This window comes from Taurulus bubalis (assembly GCF_910589615.1).
Source record: "Taurulus bubalis genome assembly, chromosome: 2".
Taxonomy (NCBI): domain Eukaryota; kingdom Metazoa; phylum Chordata; class Actinopteri; order Perciformes; family Cottidae; genus Taurulus; species Taurulus bubalis.
This window is the reverse complement of record NC_136590.1, coordinates 9,431,360-9,444,671: the sequence shown is the minus strand read 5'-3', so window position 1 is coordinate 9,444,671 and position 13,312 is coordinate 9,431,360. Positions and strand designations below refer to the sequence as shown.

At 41.2% G+C, this 13,312-nt stretch overlaps 1 protein-coding gene across 1 annotated transcript in view; it reads right to left on the bottom strand.

Moving 5' to 3' along the window:
• LOC306732864 (testican-2) overlaps positions 1-9,729 on the bottom strand; it is a gene marked incomplete at both ends in the record, with an annotated part of 36,833 nt that extends 27,104 nt beyond the window's left edge. Inside the window, one exon of the mRNA XM_079214038.1 lies at positions 9,553-9,729. Coding sequence (XP_079070164.1) covers positions 9,553-9,729 — 177 coding nt within the window. The remainder of the gene's footprint in view (positions 1-9,552) is intronic.
• Positions 9,730-13,312: the final 3,583 nt, after the last annotated feature.

Here is a 13,312-nt window from a genome sequence, read left to right as displayed (position 1 = left end):
ACTCTCACAAGTGTTACCTTTATTATGAAACTCTCTATCACAAACTCAGAGTGCCACAGAAAATAAATGAGTCTGTAAATATTAGGAGATGAACGAACACGTTGTTGGTTTTGGTCTTTTCTTGGTTTTTGCTAACATTGAGAAAAATACTAAATAACACCACCTGTCTTTTCCATAAACTGACGGAGCTTTAACAGCCAAAAGCCTGCGTAATTTTTTTTTTCGTACTGAGCCGCTGTGCAATCATTTAAGCGTGCTGTAGTGCACTGTCAGCATGTGCGTTCAGCAAATCTCCAAACATTATGATTACAATATCATTTTACCACCATTTATCTGCGCCTGCAATTATCATTGCTGTTTCCAAAATTTACACAGCTATGCCTGCTGTTTAAATTAATTAGACTCCAATAATAAGTCCATTCACGATACAGAGCTCTTTTACAACTGTCAGACATGTGAGTTTAGAGACCAGCAGCATAGTTAAGAAAAGATAATGATGATAACCATCCCGGTTAAAATACCGCAGGGATCTGCATGAGACAGCTCACAGGGGTAGCTAAGTTAAATATGCTAGCTGGCTGATTACATTTAATTCCCCCCGTCTGCCATGGCAATGAGAACAAATTGGGTTGTTGTGGCTGCTGATAATACTAATCTCCCGCAGTGGCAGCGAGATATTACAGTCAAACAGGGAGCCACATTGAGATGGCACATTATATGGCTTTAGGAAGGACTACATCACACACAAATGAGATTCTGTCGGGTTCTTTCAACTGAGAAAAAAGATAATAGCGCTTTTGCTCTGCACCCTATCCTAGTATATATGATTAGCTTGATTAAGGTCATTTCAATATGACTTTGTGCCATCCATTACTCTGCCAACTCGACAAATTAACAGTCTGCGTCTCTCTGCCACATACACACACACGCACAAACAACAAATGTATCTGACACAATGCCACACATACTAAATACAGCTTTAACGCAGACAGCATCTCAGGCCCTTCCAACCATGTCCTTGAATCCTCCCTCTTGGTCTGTTAGTTAATACAGAGAGGAGGCTCAGCTCTCCCTGCTCTTTCATATGCAGCTCTGGGACAGTCGAGCCAAAGGCGAACGAGCGTATGTCTCGTCCAACTTCAAAATCAAACACACAGAAGACGGCAGTAGAGGCCGATTCTCCCCAGGCAAGAGCGTGTCCTCAAAGTTTTTGTAACCGCCTGGCCTAATTGTACAGTACTTGCCCTGCTCTTTTAACAGTGAGTGATTTGTGGCCTCAAGCAAAGAATACATCAATGCCAGGTTGAACCTGAGCACCTTGCATTACTACACCTATTGTTACTGAACATAAACGGTATATGGCCGTGTCTTTAGCGCCGCTCGGTTGCCATGATGGTGGCACCAAACATACATCTATCAAAAACACCTAAAAACACCCGAGGCAGGTCTGAATATATTGAGGACAGCACTTTTCTGCAGTCTAATATTTCCACCTGGCTGATAAATGCACAGATATATTTGCAGGTTTTTTTCTTCAGGTTCAATCATTTCCACTGACATAATTGCAAGTTCTGAAGTGTTTACTCATGGAAGGATAAACTATAAGGTGTCTGCCTTGGGTCTGTGAGAGATAACACTAAAGGTCATTGCTGTAAACAGATAGGGGTGTCATCGTCAAGGGGCAGATGCATTTCCAGGTGACAATAAATATGGCTGGGTTTCTTATCATGATCAATCGATCATAAATCTATCTAGATCCTGAAGTCTGTTAATGATATTTTCATATATTTTTATTCCCGTGAATCCAGGGATGGACATGTTGGAAATATCTCAACCTTTTGATGGCTTGACATGACATTTGCTACAGGCATGCATAGTGCCCAGATGATCAGTTCTGCAAACGCCGATGATCCCCTGATTTTTCTTCTGGTGCCACCATGAAGTTGAAATTTGTATTTTTGCTCAATTGTAATAATTTTGGTCCTCCCTCAGCTGCACTTTGTGTTATATGGTAATAAGCAAATGTTAACATGCTAACTAAGATGGTGAACATGGTAAGCATACCTGCTAAACATCTGCAGTTAAGCATGACTAGACTCTTGGTCTTATTTCTTAGTTCTCGTACTTTTACGCAATCACAACTGTGTTATTGTCTAGATTTTTCATTTCTGTGACACTTGTGTATTCATTGAACCCAGGAAGCCGAGAACCACTCTGGCAGAAGCGAAAGGCGTTGCAGTAAACAATAAAAACCTAATGCTCTTATCAGTTTCCTTTATTGACTCATCGTAAGCGATGATATAGCTCTGTTTGCTTGCTAAAAAGCTGGATCATTGATTGATTATTGGATGTGCCACCATTACAGCCATGAATGAAGACCGACTCAGCAGCAGAGTGGCAGCATTTATCGCTCTGCCTGCAGCAAGACATAGAGGAGTCTCACCAGTACAGACACAACTCTCAGGCAGATGCCACTATAAATAATGCATGAACAATAGAGCCAGAAGAGGAGTCTTCGAACAGCTAATTATTCAGCCCGACATTTCAGCAACTCACAGAGAAGTTAACGGCTAAATATGATGGAATTCAGGCCGTCATTGCTACTGGAGTGCGAGGTGCAGCCAGGCTCCACTATTAAACACATGAATCTACACGCACAGTACTATCACAACAAGGAGCTTCCTCCTACTGGACAAGCTGTGGAACATTCAGATGAAGAAGCGTTCTTGCTGTTCAAGGTAGCTGCTGAGCTTCTCTCAGTGTTTCTTTGGCGTATTTTTGCGAGTAGAGCTCTTCAACAGGAACAACGCCACGAAACAGCCTCTCCTCTTAACTAGGAATCACCTACATTTGCATTGACAAGCCAACAGGATCTCCTTTCTTCTCTGTTTCCACTGACATTCACCTCCAGTAAAAGATGTGCATGGTAATGACGATGGGACAAGAAATCGTCTCTTCCACCACTTCTGCCATTTTGATCTCATTAGTGTGCAACTAGCAGATTTCCACAGTTGACTTGATCGGGTGATCTTCAGAGGAAAAACAGATAACTATTAGCTCATTTAACTGTTATGGTTTCTACCGTCTTCATTTTAAACCCACACATTGCCATTCAATTTTAATTGGAAAAAGGTTTCATTATGGTATTTTTACAATTGCGCACTGTTCTCTTGCTCTATTTTTTGTTCTAATATTTCATATCCGTAATTACACAGGCTGTTAGTGTTGAAGGGTTTTTTAAACTTTGTTTGTCACATTTGGACTTGCACATCTATATAAATTATTGTTTGTGTAAATTACAATGCATGAAATATGATAATTAATAAGGGATATTATTTTGAAGATTGTGTAATTGTCTGCATATGAAGGTCACTGTTTTTATTAATGATTAATGTGTGAACGGAGTTTAAAACAACATTTGCATAGTGCATGTGGATGCCAGGGTACTGTTTTAGTAGAAGGAAGTGTAGTTCTCTTGTTCGCCTGAGGTGGCGGCGCTGAACATTTACTTTTGCGATGATAGAATCGACCCTTTTTTCTGGAGAAAAAGAAGAAGAATAGTGCCGGCCCTGAATCTGTAGGCGAATGAATGAGTAAAAAGGCACGAAAAGGTGTGTAGTAATAGAACTAACCAATGGAAGGGTCTTATGTAGCTATGTGAATGTATGAGATAAACTAACACGAGAGACTGGAAGGGGCTCTCTTGAACCACAGAGGCGGCAGGTAACTGGGGGACAGACTGTGAATCTGTGAGCAAGAGAGGGCCTCAAGCGAGAATGCATACGCTGTTTTTGTGATGAACCTTTTATTAAATACTTTTTAATTATACCTCATCGAATTCCGGACTATCACTTCCCATGATCACCCGGGATTTAAAGAATACATTCTCAGTGTTGAAGTATAAATCCTGTGGGAGGCTAATAAATGGCTGAGGTTGATGACAGGAGCACAAAAACCCACAGCTGGTAGTGCGTCTTTGAGCGAAGTAAAGGAGCTCAGTGTCACTGTGGATACAACAGAATTATGTTCAGCAGAAAAACCGAGTGAACCCTGCTCTTGTATTTTTCTAGGAGCTCTCACAGAGGAGCTGCGTTGATGTAGGATCAGTGACCAGGCCATCGCCATCATCCCAGTCCCAGCAGCAGGGATAAGTAATGACTCTGACGCTGGATGAAACATCAGGTTGCTTATTAGAGCTCAATTAGTTCTTCCAACCTGCTTGCTGTCTTATATGTGCTGCCATATAAAGGTCTTGTGTTACACGCTACCGTGACTGAAGTGTGCTCAAATGATTACTCAATTAACAGAGAATAAAGTTAAGGACTCAATAGTCCACTATAGCTTACTCAACATGAGGATTTGCTGCTTTTTTTCTGTTACATCATTGTACATTAGTAACTTGCAATCTTAAGGCGTCATCTTCATTTCTAGGAACTTTCTTTTTATTCTTTTTTTTTTAAGAAAAAAGACCGATATGCATAAGTACAACCATACAGAGCTGCTAGCATGGCATATTTGGCTTCATAAATATTGAGGATGTAGATTTTGTCATACAGAGGCTTTGGTAAAAAATTGAAGGAACCTCTCATTGTAATCTAATTGCATTAAATCAAATGGTGAGTACCAAAAAGACCAACGATGATGTACTCTGTGCTGCTCTTAAGAAACGAAGGAGCTGAGCAGCCATTTACCTGAGAAAGACGTAGCAATTTTCCTTCATTAAAAATGAAGCAGGCAGTAGAGCAGGTGCAGACCTTAAACAGTCCTCTGTAGACGGTTTGAAGTCTGCACAGCTCCTTAATGAGTCTCCTCTCTGCATTGCTGAGAGAGATGGGTGAATTTGGCCATGAATGAACAGCGCAGTATTGTTCACATGAGTCCCCGCTGAGAAGATCCACCCGAACGCACCAGAATGCAAAGTGGAACTTGTGTTGGGACAAAAACAAAGAAAATAAATACATCAAGCAGTCACAGAAGTGTTTTAACTGATGAGCTGATTCAGAAAGATGCAATCAACTAATTACAGCCGAGCTTAATTTGGGGACATTTGTAACTTCTTGGCCTGCTTTGAGGAGGTAAATTCTGTGCAAACATAAAACGTCGGGGGACATCTACACTGGGAGATCTGATGCGTTGACATTTGCAGTGATTACAGCTTCGACATTGATGCCTGTCATAATGGAGCTTGTACAACAGCCTGTAGCCTGCTGTGGATTACCCCGACACCTCCTGCCTGTGCAGCTGTTTGTTTTATTATTCTTCCTTTCCCTGTTTCCTCATTATGCCTCCCCTAGATAATCATATATGTGCACTGGCCCAATTAAAACACCAGTCAGCTCAATCCAACTGCCACCACTGCTTATATAATGCCCACATGGTGTGTGTTTTTTGGAGATGCCCTATCAATATGCTTGCTGTTTTCACACCACCTGTTTGCCAAGACAGCTAGTAAATAAATAAAACCCCTTTCCATTTCAGATGGTGTATCTCACTGCCCGGTGCAGCACAGAATAGACACACCTATAGTGTCGAGCCTAGTGAATGAGAAATATGTACGGTACTTCACATGTTTAAATACATTTCTGTTGAGACGATGCGAGGCTATTATCAGGCCTATAAGCTAATCGGCTGCTAGCTCTAATTTAGCTATTGTTAGCTCCATATTTAGCTCACATACACTAGAGTGGTATTGATCTTGTCATGGCACATTTTCCTAAATGCTAAAATATTTATTCAGCATTGAAATAAACAGATAACCAATCAGAAAATGATGAAATAAAATAAAACGCAATAACGTTACCTTAGCGCAGGAGATCTCAACCATGTGTAACTCATGTCTCACCCCTGACTGTTAAAAAAAAATCTGAAAACCACCTTCCCAATAATAAGAAAAAAAACATGAGGAAAAATGATAAAACATAAACTTTGTAGTAAACATATGTCAAGTCACTGCCATCTGTAATGCTAATGGCTAAAATGCATATTCTGCTTACCCTCAGCGAGCGTGTAACGTCAAGCGTCTCTGCTTTTGGCGCCTCATTTGACTTCACTTTGGGCTCAGCATCACTTCCTGTCATTCAAAAACACGTTTGTCTCCAACTCACAATGTGTCGTAATTGGGTTGATGATATTCAAAAGTAACTGGCCCTTGAAACTATATGCATTTTAATGTTATGTTTTTTATGTATCATGTGAATTCTTAAGCACATGATATAAAAATAACCAGCTTTATAAATGAATATAAATATATATATGTATATATATATATATATATATAATTTAATCCAACCAGTACCGCCGTGGCCCACTAGATGGCGCTCTGATGCCCACTGGTTGAGAACTAGAATATTTCATTGCCTTCGCGGTCTCGACTACATACCACTACGCACGCACGCACACACACACACACACACTCACACACACGCACACGCACACGCACACACGCACACACGCACACGCACGCACACACACACACGCACACACACAGTAGATACAAAAAAGTACCCACCCCCCACTGTGATTTTTTCATCTTTAATGGTTTCACAAGTTTACATTACAGCACATTAATTAAACTTAAATTAAACTGATGAACAGATTTGTTTTTTACTTTGACATTTAAGAGACTTTCTCTAATGATCACTTGTGAAAATGACTAATTAATCCTCTGGGATAAAAAGTTGTAAAACAAGAAAAAGTCAGAGGGATGAACGAGTGGTAGAATGATAAGTTGGTTATTCGATTTAATCCGTTTAACAATCAAGAATCAGCCTTTTAACAATTTTCTGAAAATTTATAAACTAATAATCAATTATGAAGTCCTGACAGACACGGTATACACAGTACACACAGCATCCTTGCACAGCATGTATTATAATCCTGCCATATATTTTGTGAGCCCCGTTTAGCTGTGGGCCCCTGTGATTAGCACCATTCCCCCAACATTAGAAGCACTTGTGTCACTAAGCTGCACCATTTAATAACTTTTTGAGGGGATTGTGAATTATATAAGGTGAAGATTTCCTCCAACATTTTGCATGTGTCAAATCCAGAATTCAGACGCAACTAAATTCAAAGCACCCAACCTCTAGCTATTTCAACCAAAGCTTCTCAGGACAGTGTTGGTGCATGCCCCAAATATGCCGCCAAAAGTCCCACAGAAAGGCACCATCCCTCCCAGTTATTCCCCTGTCGCACCAATCCAATTAGACAGGCGAGGCAAACCACTCCAAAAAACTAGCCAAGAAAGTATGCAAATGTTCACGACAACAGAAATATGCAATTTAATAACAAATTCACCCACAAGCTTTCTGCGCCCCCGGGGAGTCCAGGGGAGCGGGGCGGATTCCTGCATGCTACCGAGCACGGTGAAAGGTAATGCAGCTACTGCCTGGCCGACGTTGATAAGACTATCTATCTGAGGTGATATTTCTCAGCAATGAGATCAAACAATCCGTCTGCTTGTCGCGGCGGAGGCTTGGATCTGAGGATGATTGCTAACCAACTCCTCCTCCGACATCCTTCACATCCTCATTCCTGCCTTATGATACCAGCGAGGTGCCACACACCCGATACAATAACCTAATGACCCTTCACCAAGCTCACAGTCTCTCCATCTCACCGTGGATCTCCTGCTGGTTGTGTTTCGAATGAGAGAGGCATGGCGAGGCATGACGATATAAAATCTGGCACTACATTTACATCAGTGAGGGCCAACAAAATACTTGAATCAATGTTTATTCCTCGATTATGACCAGTTATAAGGTAATAAACGTGTGTGTACCATGCGAGGAGATGCACCAAACCAATGTACAACATCAGTGTTAGCTTCAGTACAATTAGAAAGAGTTTCTGTGTCAAATATCATATCAAATTCTGGTAAAAAAAGGGAGAATTTGTATCAAATGTACTGAATTGAGGTATCGAAATTAGGCAGAAAAACGTATATATATATATATGGTACAATACTCCACACACGCTCATATGACATACATCCAGCCATTATCATTCCACCCAATCGTCAACGGTTAAATCAAGATAAGCATAACCCATAACCCCATAGCATTAAATGGAAGACAATCACCAGCATTAACAGTTTAATTGCACACTGTTGTTCTGAGGTAGATATTCCTGTGATATCTCTGTTTGTATCAGACCACTGGTCGCAGTATCCTTGCTTTATCAGATATTTCATTTGGTGGATTTACCAAAAACAAACGCTCCCATCTGGTTATTTGATCCACTAATAGTATCTCAATTGCATTTCTTTCAAATCTACTGTCACCCACCCCTAAAATGAGCGGACTGGTTGGTTAAACGTCATAAAATCTCATTGTTTGTTGTTTCTCTCAAACAATTAAATTACTTAACCAGAGATCATCTTCTATGGGATCACATGACGCCAAAGCCCAGAGGCCCCTTAACCCTATGGTGTCCTTGCTCGAATCAAACCAATCTTTCGAACTTTCAAACCTCCATTTTGATCTCGACTGCACACCTGTAAAGTTTTGTGATAGCATCTTGCACAGTTGTGACACTATCTCTCCATATAAACACCTGACAAAGTACTCAAAACCGCCTTTGTGCTAGTTCCTGCAGTAGGTGTCTCAAGGACCACCTCCTGCCATAATCACACACAAACACACACACACACACACACACACACACACACACACACACACACACACACACACACACACACAGGTGAAAACAATACCAGTCACACGCTGTCGCAGCTGGTAAAGACTATTTTCCTCTGGTTGTATTCTTGATTAATACATATCAAGAAATGCTTTTCATAATATGTGTTTTGGGTAAGGTCAGAGGGAGATTCACACTGTTTGTAATTTGATAAATGAATAGTCTTGGGTAAAGACAACAAACAGAGTCACGTGAGAATAAACTGTTTGTTCCTTTAATCTTGAAATTTGTGATTGAAGGAATAATCACCTCACATTATGCTGCTGTGAGCACTATATGTGTGTGCAATATTGCTGATCAATGGGTATTGATCAGTGAATACAGATGCTGTTCAGAATATCAGTTACCTAGAAGGAGCTTGGAAAGACTTGGTCAATGTGATATATTTCCTCTGAGTTGCATTTGATTCACTCTTGAATAAGAAGGTTCATACATATATAGATAAAAGTGTCTATACTATCATGAAAATGCATTATGAAATAGCAGCCTGCTTGGCATGCCAGCCAGCTGATGGAATGTTATGAGAAAAGGAGGCACCTTGCCAAAGAAAAAGAGAAGAACGTTTTTTTTTATCAATAATTCCATGAGACACAAGGTATATGCGTATTCTCTCCCACTATACCGTAACATACTATCCTGTGTGATATCTCCATCTTTTGAAGTATTTCTGCACCACAAACTGCAAACACTGCGTGCGTGTGCGTGTGCGTGTGTGCACTTCAGTGAGCGGCAGTCAGCTGTGCGCAAAATCACCTGAGCAAACAAGCCGCGTCACCTCCACGGACAGCATCTCAAGCAGCGCGAGATAAGGAAGGACAAACACGCCTGTGTAATCACACTAAACACACCACTCACGTCTCTGAAGCGATTCCAGTGTTTCATCTTACGCCCGTACTGGGAGATGGTTGACAGCCATTGCTCATCTTCCATGAAATTCCCGGCTTTTCCTGCCTCTTTCCCACTTTTCACGTCCACCTGGAGCGAGAAGCCCACCAGCAGGCTCAGGCAAGCGACGACTCTTAAAACGACCATGTTGCTCTGGGATGTATCTCCTATGCTGCTGCTGCTGTCCTCTTGCCAAGGATCCTCATACACGACTGCTGCTGCTGCTGCTGCCGCTTCAACAGACTGAATAGAAATGAGAAAGCGAAAGAGGGGGAGAGGAGGAGAGAGGAGAGGAGAGGAGAGAGAGGAGAGGAGAGGAGAGAGGGGAGGAGAGAGGAGGAGAGAGGAGGGTGAAAGACTTAAAGGAACGATTAGATCCTGCACTAATCATTTATTTCTGCTTACTTGGTTTCATTACTTCACTGTCTTTTTTTAAATATTTGTAAGCAGCTCAACAATTGTAACTCAATTAAACAATATGAAATAAATGTGGGGAATAGCTGCTGCATTTAATCTAATACCACCAGGCAGTGGTGACCAAACTGGGCTCTGTGGATTGCTGAGGATCACTGAAGGAGTCCAGTGGCCAAAAGGCAAATTAGGTTAAATTTAGCTTAACATTTGCATGATTGTGTTCTTAATTTGTTTATTAGTGGCACAGAAAGAGATTGTGAGTGACTCAGATCAGCAGTGTCTGTATAGCATCTTACTAAATCTCATTAAGTACCTGTAACAAACCTTTATAGTCGTTTATCTAAACTTTATCAAATAGTTATTTTTGTGTGAATTCTTTTTGGATGTTTAACCCTAGAACACTAATGTTAGTGATGTTGTTACTATGTAACGTTAGTGTTCTAGGGTTAAACAGCTCATACTAATACAATATTAAAATGGGAATCCAACATTCTTCTTAAATCCCCTTTGAAAGCAGTTTGTTCCAGTTGTCTACTTCAGCAGCAACATCACAGTTATGTAGAGGGAAATAATCAACTCCAACACAAATGCAAATATTTTTATTCAATCTTTTCATTTGGAGGTTTCAATGCATTTTAAAGACCAAATCCAAAAGTAGAACCATGCTTTTTTTCCATAAAAAATTAATCATAGAAGGACTACAGTTGACAAAAAGACATTCCCCCACAACTAATGATTCTTTTCATTTTCATTTTCAATTGCTGATCTGCTGATTATTTTCTGCATTAATCTTTTGACCTATAAACTGTCAGACAATTCAGAAAAAATTCCAAAAGCCCTGTTCCATACCTTTCACCATAATAAAGTCATACCACGGCCTGTTATGGGCCTGTGTCAAACTACACCTCTGAGGCTCTTGTTATGAGCTGATGTTGAGCTTTATCAGTGCATATAGCAAATCTAATATTCAATTAAATTAGCACAAAACAGTTGACACAGAAGTAGCCTGGAGCTTTTGGGGGCAGTCGCCTTCTTTTCCCAGTTGGTAGTACAACCTTGGTCACACTATACTGCTTCAAATCCTTGTAAATAAGATTTCAAGGTCCAAGGCAGACGCTCAGAAACGTACATGGATAACATTTTTATACAAGGTGTAGGCCAGTTTCTCCAGAGACGGTACTGCCTTTGATTCAGGGAACATCTCTGGAAATCCAACATGTCCTGCTCCCGTATAGAAAAGCATTCAAATCAACTCTGGGTGGTGGTATGTTTTTGTATGGTCTATTTTTGCTGCACAAGTATATTAAAGAGGTGATCATTCATAACCATTTAATTCTTCACCACATTTTGTACGTGGTGCATCAAACAGCAAACTGTCTCATGCATTAACACATTTCCCCGTAAATCAGAAAAACACAAGCCTGGGGCTTTTAAAAGCAAAACCTTTGAGCCCTTCACAGAAATTTGAAAAAACATCTTTCATGCACTTGAACAACGATTGTCTGCGCAACACTCTAAAATAAGGATGGATCTGTGAAGATGTTAGATGTCTGATAAGGCCAATTAAAGCTGCTGCTGTGATGCTACTTTTTCTTCAAGAAGAGATTTGCTGCACCTGCACATCATTTTTTTAAGTCTACCCACTTCATTCCTGTTGCTCACCAAACTCCCCATGCCCTCGCTCCCTGCCTTCTCCATTTCATGCCCTTGAAGAGAAACGTAATCCAGCTCTCTGCTCGGATTCTTTTTAGAGTTTAAGGTTCCCAATATTGGCCGAGGCCGAGCATAGCCAGGGGCAGGACTGTGCTCCTGTGATGCTGATTAGCCGGCCGACCTGACTGACACTGGCATCAAAACAGTCGATGTGGCAGATGCTGGCTTTCCTGAGTCTGCAGAGCTACAGAATCAGAAAGCAAGGGCAGCAAGAGAGCTGTCCCGCAGCGTCAGCCAGCTGTGCACGTCAACAGTGCGAGGGGCCGGACATGGAGAGGTCGTCATCCGTCATGTCATGATCAGGACGAATGTGCTGCAGATTAATGATCACACGGCTGAGCCGGGAAGCGTTTACAGGACTGTGTTCTGCATTTTCCCCATTAGCTTTGAAAGATTGTTTGAGAGCCGAGACGTTATCTGGAAGCCATGTTTCAGAGCTCTGGTCTCCTGAAGGAAAATCCCACGTGTGCCAGAACAGCAAATGGAAAAATATGTTGATGACAGCGTTGAGTGGTTCTTATCTTAAAATGCTAATGTTTAGGGATGAGAAGACTCAAAGGATTTTAAATTGCAGATAGGTTTTATGAGCTTGGCTCTTCCGCTCCATCAATAACTGAAGTAGCAGCACAGTGGCCAGGAACCCCGAAGGTCTACTGATCACAGCGAGCCCTTTTTATGCTTACAGTACATTAGATATAGGCAAAAGGGATTTTATAGCATGATTGTGCTTCGCTGATCACATTGAATGCTCAGTCAGATCAATGTTTCTAATTTCAGCTATGATTTGGTCCCTCCATCTCTTTAAATGCAGCACCTTGGATCAGCCTAAATGCCCAATTAAAAACACATCCGTTTACTGAGATTTCATAAGTGACCAATTGAGCCTCTCAATCTTGTGCGCACATCCAGGCAAAGATACTCAGGTGCACGTCGGAAAAAAGACTTAACTGCAGGGCGTAAAAGAGGTTAGGCTGTAATCCTCTTCATAAGGCAACGCTTGGATCTGTAAGATACTCTTCAAGAGCATCAACTATTCATTTGGAACAGTGTGCAGATATTATTTGTGCCCTGCAGAAAAAAAACCTTGGATGTCATGAGCACTTTGACAGCCCTTCTGTGGCTGAGAGGCGTGTGATGTTGTTGTTGAATGGTAAAATAGTATTTCCTATTTGTTCAAACGATGAGATGCTCAAATGAACGGTGATAAAGACTTATTCATCTTAAATCATGGAAAGAAAACCCCAATCCAAAGGACGTGACCAAAGGTAATAACAACTTGAATAAGAGGAAACATCTGGCACACAGGCGGTCTCTCAGTAGGTTATATAGCTAGAGGCAGTTCATGTTGACCACATGAAATGGAGCTTTTGAGCTTTTAGAGTCACAACAACTTGTCTGCATTTTTTTTCTCTTCAATTTCTATTTGTCATGACTGCAGCTATGTAAGAAGATGACTTCCCCAGAATTCAGATTGATCGACTGTGGCTCCGACCAGCCGTCAGCTGCTCGACGCCAGAGGACGGACCTTGAACCTCAGAGGCGGGATCAAAACGCCTTTATCTCAAATCACTGAAACGAGTGTGTACACACCGTCGCGTGATTA